General features: G+C 29.3%; 1 protein-coding gene across 1 annotated transcript in view; it reads right to left on the bottom strand.

Moving 5' to 3' along the window:
* The window catches only part of LOC129956526 (uncharacterized), a 232,153-nt gene extending 223,550 nt beyond the window's left edge, over window positions 1–8,603 (bottom strand). Inside the window, exon 1 of the mRNA XM_056068458.1 lies at window positions 8,442–8,603. Within this exon, the coding sequence (XP_055924433.1) occupies window positions 8,442–8,493 (52 nt within the window). The 5' untranslated portion in view covers window positions 8,494–8,603. The remainder of the gene's footprint in view (window positions 1–8,441) is intronic.
* Window positions 8,604–12,646: the final 4,043 nt, after the last annotated feature.

Here is a 12,646-nt window from a genome sequence, read left to right on the forward strand (position 1 = left end):
CTAATAGAAAAAAATAACACCATTCTTATTCGGTAAATAAAGAAGAGTAGCAAAGCAAAGAGGGAAAAAAATCTAGAGTGATGCCATACGGCTGCAATAATTTTACAAACCCGGAAAAACTTCATTCCGTGCAGTTTATGTTGGCAGCATCTCAATAACACTGTTTTTTCGCATCTAGTTATTTTAGCTGCTTTTTTCCTCGTCATTTTTTACTCACCGTTTCGTATCCTGTAAAGCTCCAAATGTAATGCAATCTTCAATATCCTTTCAAAGGATAAAGGATTTTATTAAAAACTTCTTCACTTAAAAGGACATTGTTTTTTTTATGCTATTTCCAAAAAAATGTAGAAAAATTTTAAAAACCTGTTCCATTTAATAGAAGAAAAAGAAGAAAGTATTCAATATTACAGGCAGTGATAGATGAACGTTTTGTTAGCTAGGATATTTGAATTCTGTTACTAAATGGCGGTTAATCCTTTTTTACGGTGTTTGTTGAGCATGCAATGCTTTAGAAAATATTATTTATAGACATGGGGCTATTTAATAAAAATATTCTTTTACAGAATTAAGTACATCAAAGCCTTCAATGACATGGCTGAACTTTATTTGAAGTGCACTTTCATATTCATTATATGTATGCCAAATATTAGTTTTTAAATTTAAAGTATATTTTATTTTCGGAAACTAATTTTGAATTGAACACTTAAAAAAACTTTTATCTTCAATACCAAACTTAAAAATACAAATACATATATTAAGACATTATTCTTAAAAGATTACCTATGTCTGATGCTGTTAGACATGTGTATTACTTTTTTTCACATGGAATATGTATTCAGTTGTTGTAGTTAAAAAAAATTATTACGAAATTTCGATACATTTCAAAGTTAAATACAAACACTAAATAACATTTAAAAGCGAGTTCGATTGCCCACCCTCCAAACTTTTTCGTATGTTATCGAATAAAGGTGGTATCACCCCCCCCCCCCCCCACATAAAATTCCTGACCTTGGGGAAGAGCATGAATGCCAGGAAAGCTCAGAGTTTTATTTCCTGAGCTCCGTGCTTGTGTGCTGTATGATTTATTGCCTGGTAAATAAAGCCGATACGTGTGCATTAACCGCATACCATTGGGGAATGATAATTATGAAAGAACTTATTAGCCAGAAAACTTAGCAGATTAACCGCTGGTATATAGATATTGTTCATTTGGCAGTAAAAAGAACATTTAATTTAGAGATTTTTTTTCCAACCATAAAAAACAATTGTAGTCACAGGGTGACTTACCGAATTTCATTTATTTAAATCATTGCATTTTCGAGTTATCGTATTTGCATATATACGAAAGTATAGACTGACAGACGATAAACCCCTTGACAGATTTGATCCCAAATTTTTTAGGTATCAACATCTCAGATGTTAAATACATATACCAAAATTCATCTATATATACATCACCAAAATCATCTATATGTTTTGTTGTTACTATAATTTTCTTGTACTCGGACAGTCGATCAGATAGACTTCTTCTTCTGAATTTCGTTCAAAATTTGTTCTATGTCCATGAATTTTGTATTAATACAATATTCCATATTTCATCCTCTTAGGTCAAAGAGGTTTTCAGTTGTCATATTGAGAGACTGATCGGCAAACACAAATAATTCCAAAAATGTGTTTTTAGAATTTTAAAAAGTTTTTTTTTTTGTTTTTTTTTTTGTTTTTTTTTTTGTTTTTTTTTTTTTTTTTAATAGTTACTATATTTTATCTTTGATTCTAGAGAAAGTATAGTTTACAAGAAGAAGTAAAAAGAGGGAATGGAAAAATAAAAATAATCAAAACAAACTAAATAAATTTGTTAGGCAGCTGAAAAGATGAAATATCCTTACAAATGGATAAAACTTAATATGCTTTAAAATGTTTCGAAAATATATTCAGCCCAAAAACTTTTGTTTTTAAAATTGAGAAGGCCCGAATCTCTTATCGAAAACATCGTAGCATGATCGTTTTTAGAATTGATGAGTCATTTTATCATTTATTTTTAAAAGTACTCTGAATTATATTGCATCATTAACGCTCACATAAAAAAATGTATTCACATGTGACTATAAATCCAATTACTAAAATAATAAAAAGCAATGTTGTAAAGTATACTTAAAAATATTATTAAATTCACTAAAATTAGAAAAAAAAATCACGGAAACAAATTTGATGAAATGAAATCAACAGAAGATTATTTCTTTAATTTTTAAAGAACGAAAAAATGGTTTGTATGTAATAATTTAGTTTATCTTGAAGTGACCAAAAATAACCTCAATATTTTGAAAATCCCCTTTTTATGAGCACCGAATACCTAAGAAGTAACTTGTCCGAATTCTATAGTTCTATGTCTTTTTTTAAGAGACATAAAGCATTCGTTTTAAAAATTGATAATTTCTTTAGCTTTTATTTGTAGAGCATACATAATGAAATAAGCACTACAAACTGCACAATATTTATAACTACATATGAATTATATAAAACTTTATTTATTATATAATTCGTAGTCATATACAGGGTTAGCAAGAAATAAGTTACCCACTTCAGAGGGCTCTAAAATGCGTTCCATTCAACCATATTAGATAAAATTTGAACTATAGAGTATTGAGATGATGCGCTAACATTTATTAAATAAAAAAAAATTAGTACAAAAATTCATCTGTAGGTAGCGTTGAAATACACACAAAAAAAACATTTAATATGGTTTATAATTGTTAAATAAAGTAACATTAAAATTGCTCAATATGTCTTCCTTCATTTTCAACAATCCGTGGACCATATTTTCTATAGATGACCGGAGTGAGTGTGCCGGGATATTAAGAATATGACGCCGAATGTTGTCCTTCAGATCTAGTAGATATGATGGCCTTTGACGGTAGATATTGTCCTTCAAATAACTCCACAACCAAAAGTCGCAAGGGGTGATTTCCGGCTAGTGAGGAGGCATGCTATTGGGAAATGACGACTGATAACTCGTGCTTCTGTGAAATGCTGTGTTAACAATCGCTTTACACGACGATCAATATGAGGTGGCGCGTGGCGCACCACTCTGCATGAAAATGATGTCTTGAAGGCATCCACGCTATAGAAGAGTTGGGATTACAAAATCCCTCAGCATATCATGGTACCATTATCCTATGACGGATTCCTTTTGAAGTTATGTCTTCAAAGAAATACGGCCCAAAGATAAAGACAGCAGTAAAACCAGTCTGATAGCAGTAAACCATACTGTCATTTTTTCAGGATGCAAGGTTTGATCCTGGATAACGTGAGGGTTTTCCTCTGCCCAAATTCGACAGTTGTGGGTGTTAATTTGCTCATTGAGGCAAAAGTGACACTCATCACTCCACAGAATGTTCTATAGCCAAGTTGCATCAACTATCATTCAAGCAAGGAGCTGAAATGCAAAAGTTTTAAAGACCTTTAAGTCCCATTCCTGCAACAGGTGCGCAGACTTGATTTTGTATGGATAAAAATGCAAAATTTGTCGTACGAGTTTTCGTACAATTGAATATGACATATCCAGAACACGGAAAACAACTGGCAAACTCACACTATTATGCGGCGACTGGCTTGCTTCAACGAGCGCGCTCACAACTTCGATGCCGGAAGACGGGATTTTTTTTTTTTTTTTTTCGTCTTCTACCTTGAAGAATGCCAAGCGGCTCAGTTTTTTTTTTTTTTTTTTTTTTTCAAATTTTTGCATCATTTTGCGTAGGGCACTTGGAGACATTGGACCTCTTCGTATCTGCTTCATACGACGAAATTCCATTAGAGCTGCAACGAAGTTTTGTTGGTTCTGGTAGAACAATTTCACCAATAGTACCTTCTCTTGTTACGTAGGCATGACGAACAGTGAAGAAACTAATGTTCGTGCAGAATTCGCCTTCTTTTTATCCAAAGAAAAATGGTAACAGACATGCGCTATAACGCAAATTATGTTTCACATTTTTAATATATGCAAATAAATGCCATTTATGTTACAGAGCCATCTATTGCTGAATTTTTGTACTATTTTTTTAATTAATAAATGTAAAGCACATTATCTAAATAATATGTATTTAAAATTTTATCTTATTTGGACCAATAGAACCCATTCAGAGACCTCTGAAGTGGATAACTTATTTTTTTGCTAACACTGTACATTCATACTATTTTATATTATTTATATAAACTTAATAGTTTTTAATACCACTTCATTCTTTCAGAGCGTGGGTCTGAAATTCGGTATTTAGCATTTTCTATTAAAGCAATATTTTTACAGAAATAACTTTCAATCTTCTTTTGTTTTTAAACAAAATTGCATTTGCATGATGCATTTTCAAAGTTTTAGATTAATGCAACAAAGTTTTTGATTAATTTCTAAATTGTTATCAATTTTTATACCGATGAAGTTTGTTATTATCAAAACTTTAAAATTATTAATACTTTTTAAATTACAAAATTTAAGCAACAATAATGTTAACATCCTGAGCGCAAAAAACAAAAAAAGGGGGAAATGATAATAACCTGTTTTCCACTTCTCAAGTTAACTTAAGCAGGAATAATTCTTCAGATAGAGACGCTAAACGCACTCAATTCTTTTTTTATGATTCCGAATCTCTTTGGCACGCTATACGTATGCCAACGCAAACCGGCATTATTACCTTTCAGAAGTTTAACTCTTAACATGTCGCCAATTACTCGCATTGTCTGCTGGGCCGAAGTTGCTGTATTTATGCTGTAATTATTCTTGTCAGTGTTGTGAGTTTTTAAATGATGTTGCCAAAGTTCAACAACCGGAGATGATGGACACAGTTGATTGAGAATAAGAAGTTTCTAAGAAGTAAAATGCAAAGACAGAAACTAAATGTAACCGATTGCATTAGACTTTTAGGAAATAAATTATGCTTGCAATTGTCTGAAAATTATTTTCCTAATTTTCAGACAATTGAGGAGTGTTTTCTGCTGCTATTAATATAATAAGCCATATTATTTTCAATTTTTGAAGCGTCTTAGATAATTAAACAAACCAATTAATATTTTATAAATTATAAAAAAAATTTAGGGATGAAATTTAATTATATATATATATATATATATATATATATATATATATATATATATATATATATTGCTTTTTCAAAACTTGGAGGGAATTTATTTGGTTTAAATATGGAATCTTCTTAAATTTTCATACAATTACTTTAAAATGAATGAAAATTAGAATTAATATTAAACAAAATACTTCAATATATTAAAAGCTTTTTTTTTTTCATGTGTGTACTGCATTATAGCATGGAAATGTCTCCAATTGTTTAATACATAGAAAAAATATTTAATTATAACAACTAATTGAAAAAATAGTTTAAAAACTGTTTATGATGGCTGTACCCTTCCAGATTCTGAAAAAGATTCCTAAAATGCTTATAAAATTGTGAAATTCTAGATTAAGAGAAATAACCACAGGATTTCGAGTCTATATTGACATTTCTTTATATTGATTGTCTTAAACTTCGGGGGGGGGGTTCTTTTCGCGGTTCTTTAAACTTATCAATTCTGCAAGTTTACATTATAGTTACAGCCTACTTATTAATGTATGTAACTATTTACAAAATTTCTTGCAAACACACAAAAATTTGAAATTCTTATTGCCACTTCTTATTTCACTTAATCATCTTTTTGTGAGCAGAAAACCTCAATTCGATTTGATATCTTTAAAGAAGTGTAATAAATCCGGTAGAGATTTTAAATTTTATATTGTGTTTCCTGTTTGATTAAAAAAATCACAAAAGCCCAAAATGGCTGCAAATGGAGTGATAAAATTTAGCTTATCATTATGAATCAAATGGAGTTTCCGAAAACAAATTTTTAATTATCACATCGGGATTCTCACTAAATTTCCTAGTGACTTTTTTTTTTCAAATATGTGTTAAAATTCCTAGAAAACATTAAAAGTGTCCGAAAAAAAGTTGGAATAAAAAAAAAAGTCATGAAAACAAACTTTTTAAGAAGTAAGATTAAATAGAATGGATAGCATGTATCAAAGTATTATTTTTATTTTCTCTGCTCATAAGTTACTGAAATATAAGTTTAATAGAAATTGCTTTGGAAATAAAAATACAAATAAGGGTTTTGTGTATGCTATTAAACTATTTCATTGTGCAAAAGTATTTTCTTCGTTGAAAAGTATAGAATATAAAAAATAAATAGTATAAAAAACTTTAACAAAAAAGTATATATTATACATGTAGATAATGAATTTATAATTTTTTTTTTTTTTTGTATTATATGGCTATCAAACTATTTCCTTTTATCAGTATTTTCTTTTAAAAAAAGTATAGAATATAAAAAAAATAAATTGTATAAAAAACTGGAGCAAAAAAGTGCCGATTATATATGTAGATAAACAATTAAAAAATTTATTTAAAAAAAGTTTGTAAATTCAGTGAAAGCTTAAAATGTTAAATGAATATATATATATATAATGTCAAAAAATAATTTTCTAAAAGCTTGAAAGAAAAATGTTTCAGTTAAAAAATAAAATCCTCAGCAGAAAGAAACTACATTTGTTTATAAAATGACTTTCCTGGTGTTAAATTTATGGACGGCACATAATAAAAATATTCAATTACTACCTTTCTACTCTCAGCGGTAAACAGTAGAGTCTTATTGTTTTCAAAACAAATGATTCGCTGCATCTACTCGACTGAATTTTTAATGAGATAAAAATGTAATGCGTAAAAATATCTCGCGACGTTTATCTAAAACATTTTGCAGAAATATTTTGAGTTAAAAATTGGTATTGAATAATCTTGGCAATCTAAAATGACAGTAAATAAGAGAGGATTTATAATATTTTTGTAAATAAAAACAGTTTGTTTTAAAGTCAGATTGTAGGAAAAGTATTTTTTCCCTCAAATGAATATTTCTTTCGTTATATAGAGAGATAAAAATATAATGAAAATATCCACACAAGCCTAAATCATTAACAAATGATACAGGCACCACGGAATATTTTAAAGCCTTTTCATACGATCTTGGCATTATTATTCATCACTCTTCATAAAAAAAGACATTATTCATATTCAGGTATTCATTATACAAACATTATTCATAAAAGCAAACACAGCGTACGGAATTAATAAAAGAGGAAACATGAAGTATCGGAATTTTGCGACGCAATGAATCCATGTAGTTAAAAAAAAAGTTCGGGTGCTTTCTTTTAAGTAAAGACAGCTCAAACATGGTAAATTGCATACCTTTATATATAAATCAATTTATAATACTCTAATTTGATAAATAAGTTGTTCTTTACATTTTTTTTTTTGACATCAGATTATTTAAATATCCAAGTTCAGCATACATGTGTATCTTAAGTTGCTGAGTATATTTTTATGATTTCAGAATTCCTGTGTTTGCTTTTTAAATAAAGAATAAGGATAGGAATAAGAATTAGTTCGGGAACAAGTACAGAAAAGTCTTTTTGAAATAAAAATTAATTTTGACAGGCCTCAACATTTTATTTTTATTAAAAAAAACACTTCGAGGAAATACCATTTATCTTGCCAGCATAAAAAGCTCCATATCAATCAATAAATAAATTGGGATACTTTTTTATCTACTGCAGACAAACAAGTCGAAATGCATTTATGAAATGAAAATTAAGTATATACAGAAGATTTTATTATTCTATTCTTCTTAAGGAATTGATGCTATGATTCAGATTACTCACAAACGGGGATTAATTGCAAAGAGTTATTGATATAAAATAAACTAAAAATTAAGTAAAGGAATCCTAAAAATATGTTCCGTTCTCATATAAATTTACAATTATTTTATCCTTTATCATATCTTTATATTTATTTTTATATAAATAGTATCTTCTTTATTACATGTCACAACCATTAATGATTATAGCACTCACATAGCATCACTTAAATATATACGAAAAAAACTTTTTTAAGTATGCATTTTTAAAATACGGTATATAAAATTCATGATTCATAAATAAAAAAATAAAAAATTTAAGTTCCCAAGCCCTCTTTTCGGAAACAACCACACTGATCAATCTTTACCATCAATCCAAAACAAACATCCGAAATCAGATACAATGTCAACATCCACAATGCAGCTGTAACAAAGTATCAGCAGTGTAACTCTCCCCCTCAAGTTTTTAAAACTTCCAGCGGACTTTTGCAACTGTGCGCATCGCAACAGTGGAAGGGTGCGCGGGAACTCAAGAAGGGGCTTCCCTTCGGTCGTCCCCCCTCTCCGAAAAGCTCAGGGCGAAGTGACCTCTGGAAGTGCTGGGCGCAGGTGAAAAAAAAATCGTCTGCACACCTTGTTCGACGACCATATTTGTTTATGAACTTAAGAGTAGCGTCCTAAATGATTTAAATAGAATGGAACAATTTAAATCTTACCCGCATGATCATTCTTCCTTCTAGCCGGTGGTGTGGTTGTTCTTTTCGGCATCAGGGTCCCGTCAGTGAGATTGTTGATGGAGTTTTAGTAATCACGTTTTTTTTCCACATCACATGGCGGTGTTACGGGCCACCGAAGGACTTCAACTCATGCCGACTTCGATTCGGCGGTTCTTCTGTCGTGCCTAGTTCGTTCGGCTAACTTCGCTTCCCTTGGTGACGTCACTTCTCCCGCACTATGACGTCATGAGGAAAGCATCGATTCCAGTGTGCACTCTTTTCTGGGATGTTGTGAAGCAAGTGTAGTGTTGAGCTCTACAGCTCAAGATTAACACTTATTAAGTAAGAAAAAAATAATTAAGAAAATGAGTAAAAGTGTCATAATTTTATTTTTAAAAAAATATATATATGTGTTTAATTTTGTTGCAATGGAATTGTAGGATTTCTTCTTAAATTACTTAAACAGTTGCTGAAAAACATCCAATTATCATTTTCTTGCATTTCACTTGAGCAGTATTTTACAAATAAAAAGGGAGTGCTACAATAGCTTTACATTTTTCAGAAAAGAAAATTTATGTTTCATATTTCTCTTCTAACCAGTTTAAACATATTAAAATTAAGTAAACAAGATTTTAAGATGCAGTCACTCTTGCATAAATCATCAAAGTTGTGAAATAAATTTATGAGCTAACTTAAATTTTGTAATAATCTTAGATTACAAATTTCATTTAAAAAATAGCAATCATGTTTTTTTTTTGTTTGTTTGTTTTTTGAAAAATGAAGATGAAAGGTTTTTAATATTGAGCAAATCATAAAGAGTAATGCGATTATTGCAACAAAAAAAAAAAGAAAATAAAGGAAAAATTTTATAGGCAAGAAACAAAAAAAGAGTAAATTTTTGATTTTTTTAATAAATGACACCACGATTCAAGTTCTCTAACGGAGTGTTCCAGAAAGGTATAAGGATAGTGATAAGATAAGATTTTTTAACATTTGCAAATAAAAATACAAAGTTGTTTAAAACTTGCCTTGTTTAGACGGGACCATGCTTACAGCTTTCTTGCATACAAATATAGGATGAAAAAATGTGGCATCATTTTCGCACGTTGTAAATGTCTATGTGATATTTCTTGGCCACATATTATTAGCAACGTCCCTGCAATAGTCTAATTTACTGCGATGTGAAGCATTTCTCATGCATGCTTTGTTCGCTGTTGCAAACAAAGAAATTTTAAGACACTGTATATGTCAATGAAATGAAGATTTAAGAAATGATTTGAAAAGCCTTAAATAGCCGCATGCGAAATATTCGAATCAGTGGCTAAAAACATGTTTCATAATATTTGGTGTGAAATAACGTGAATGTTGTCCGTGTGACCAGGAGAAGTCACAGTGGCTTATTTTTTTAAAAAATAACCCAAAGCTTCCGACTGAAATGTATTTGAATTTTTCTTCTTAACACTGTTTATAAATGAAGCCATTGGGGGCATTTGCAATTGGTGCATTTTAAATTGTTTTCTAGTCAAGAATATCATTTTCATTTTAAACAATCATCACTATTTAATAAATAATTATTAATAGGTTAATTTGATCTTTTATTTGGATATCTTTGATCAATGCCTTTTTTTACATTTAATTTTTTTTAAATTTTCCAATAGAAATGAGAACGCAATTTTTTCCCCGCTCAGAACTGAGATGTTAAAGTTCAAATCTTTGCATTACATTATATGCGGATTTTTCTGTAAATTAATGAAGTTTTATTGAAGAATATATTCTTAATATCCGAGAAAGATGTAAGATTATTGTTATAATATTGATGCGATAACTCATATTTTTATAGCATTAATATCCAAGAAAGCAATAAGCTTGTCTTTTGTAAAAAACTCAAGCTGCTTAAGCATATATATAATTGAGTTTTACGAAAACGCTCTTAAGCCAAGAAAGGCTATATTTTTAAACATACAAATTTCATTTATTTAGCGAATAGACAGATATAATTCTAGGTTAGGGATTACATTGAGAAATCCAATTTTTGCAAAACTGTGAATATTTTTTATTTAATATTCTTAATGCTTGAACAGGTTTCTTTATAAAACTGTTAGAATTTTGTTCCCAAGTCTATTTTCTAGGAAGTTGCACTGACTTTTATATCTGCATTTACATATGATTTAATGCTATTTTATACCTTAAGAATTTATTTTCTCGCATTCTAGTTTTTGATAGATTTTCGTACGAAAAGCCTCGTAAATTCATCTAATGCATATTTTTTGTTATAATAATTTTCCAATATGTTCTGAAGTTCCTGAACTGGTGAATAAGTAATCCATTCATTTAGAAATATTTTATAGTTAATTTAGTGCTTTACAATTTGAAAAAAAAATTAAAATTTCACATTATTTATCGCTTGAACTCCAATACTTAAAGAATGAATAAAAATACAGCTTATTTTTTAGTTCAGGAATTAAATAATATAGTTTTAAGCTGTTTGAAAAACTTTAAGCAAATCATTTGATACATCTACCTCTAAACTAGAAGAGTTTTGCTTCATGTATCCTTTTAGCCAAAAAAAAAAAAGTTATCTTTTTAATTAGGAAAAAAAAAAACTCTTTTGCCCTGTATATTTTGATTTTATAGATGATTTTTCAATACGTTGCATGCAAATATTTAAAAATATAGCTATTTTTGAACATTTCTGTAAAAATTCATCCCGAAAGTAGTCACATACTTTAAAAAGCTTTTTCATTCGATTAAAATCTTTCTCTTCGCATTCTTTTTAAATTAAGAATATTAACATTCGCCAAAATCAATTATGCTTTATAGAATGCAATATCAGTAACGTTATTAACGTAATCGTAAACCAATATTTGTATATCGAATACTTAAAAATAATGTTTGCCTTATGTTTGTTTAGAGGATTTATAGATTCTGTTTTACTCAAAGTTGTTGTTTTTTTGATTCTAAGCACATTTGACATTGTTACGACATATCCTGTCGCTTATATACCTTAATAAATCTGTTCTTTATTTCTATAGTGGGAATTTGCAGTCCATTGCGCATTGAAATCAACATATCTCTTTCCGGTAGCGACGAATTTTAAGTACCCGTAGGACCGCCCAGACCCACCAAGAACAAACACCCATGCCTGATTAGAATTCAAATCTGGCCTTGGCATCCTCTGAGGCTATACTTCTTCAAGTCGTCGCCAATCGATTCTGCATTGTCAAGGGCAGTACTGGCGCCTAAACAGGAAGTTAAATTTTAACATTTTGTGGTTTTGTTTTTAAAATAGCCAAGCAGTCGTTTCCACGCCTAATATATATATATATATTTATTCCTCCTTTTTTAAGAAATTTTCGGTCTATAAATATTCTAGGTTAATTAACTTGCATCACACTCATAATTTTAACTTTTTTTCCTATCTAGACAATTTAATGGATTTCGGCGTTTCACACTTCGCTCAATTCAGGACAAAATTCCGCTACATTATTTTCGTGTTGTTTTCTGACTGACAGCGCGAATGTGAGCAAAGAAATTCACAAACTCCAATCTAAATAAATGAAATATTTTCCTGCATTCTTTATTCCAAAATTCCACATTGGGTCAAAATCGTTGAGAGGGAAAATTATTCTTTTTAAATGCGTTTTCAATTTTCCTCATTAGACTAGAATAAAATAGATAAATAAATTTGCTATATATTTAGAAATATATTTAACTTGAACTTTCTCATTCATTTGTAAGAGAATAATATGTATGCTGATCGAAATTAAACAGAAATCATCTCCTCTGCAAAAATTACAGACTGCATGGCACTGAATTTTGCTTGAATAATATTTAAATACGGGATTTATAATTCTGAAGAGGGCAAAACTAGGCAGTTTAGACAATTGCATTACTTAACTAAGGTAGGGCCCAGTCAGATCGATTCAATAATGTCAATATTTGCCAAATAAATAAATTTGTAAAAAATACAAATTCTATGAATTATAAAATATTAATATTATATTAACATTTTATATATTATGAATTGACCAAGTTCCTTTTCGTGTTATTATATTCTCTTAATTATTATAGTCTTTTTTAAGACTAAACGCGTATTAATGTAATATTTTTGTGAATGTCACGCAGTTATAAGTCATATTAATCGATTAAATAAAAGCATATATATTTTAATAAACTTACAAAAATAAAATTATTTTAGTAACTTA

The sequence above is a fragment of the Argiope bruennichi genome, chromosome 2 (assembly GCF_947563725.1).
Source record: "Argiope bruennichi chromosome 2, qqArgBrue1.1, whole genome shotgun sequence".
In the NCBI taxonomy this organism is placed as follows: Eukaryota; Metazoa; Arthropoda; class Arachnida; order Araneae; family Araneidae; genus Argiope; species Argiope bruennichi.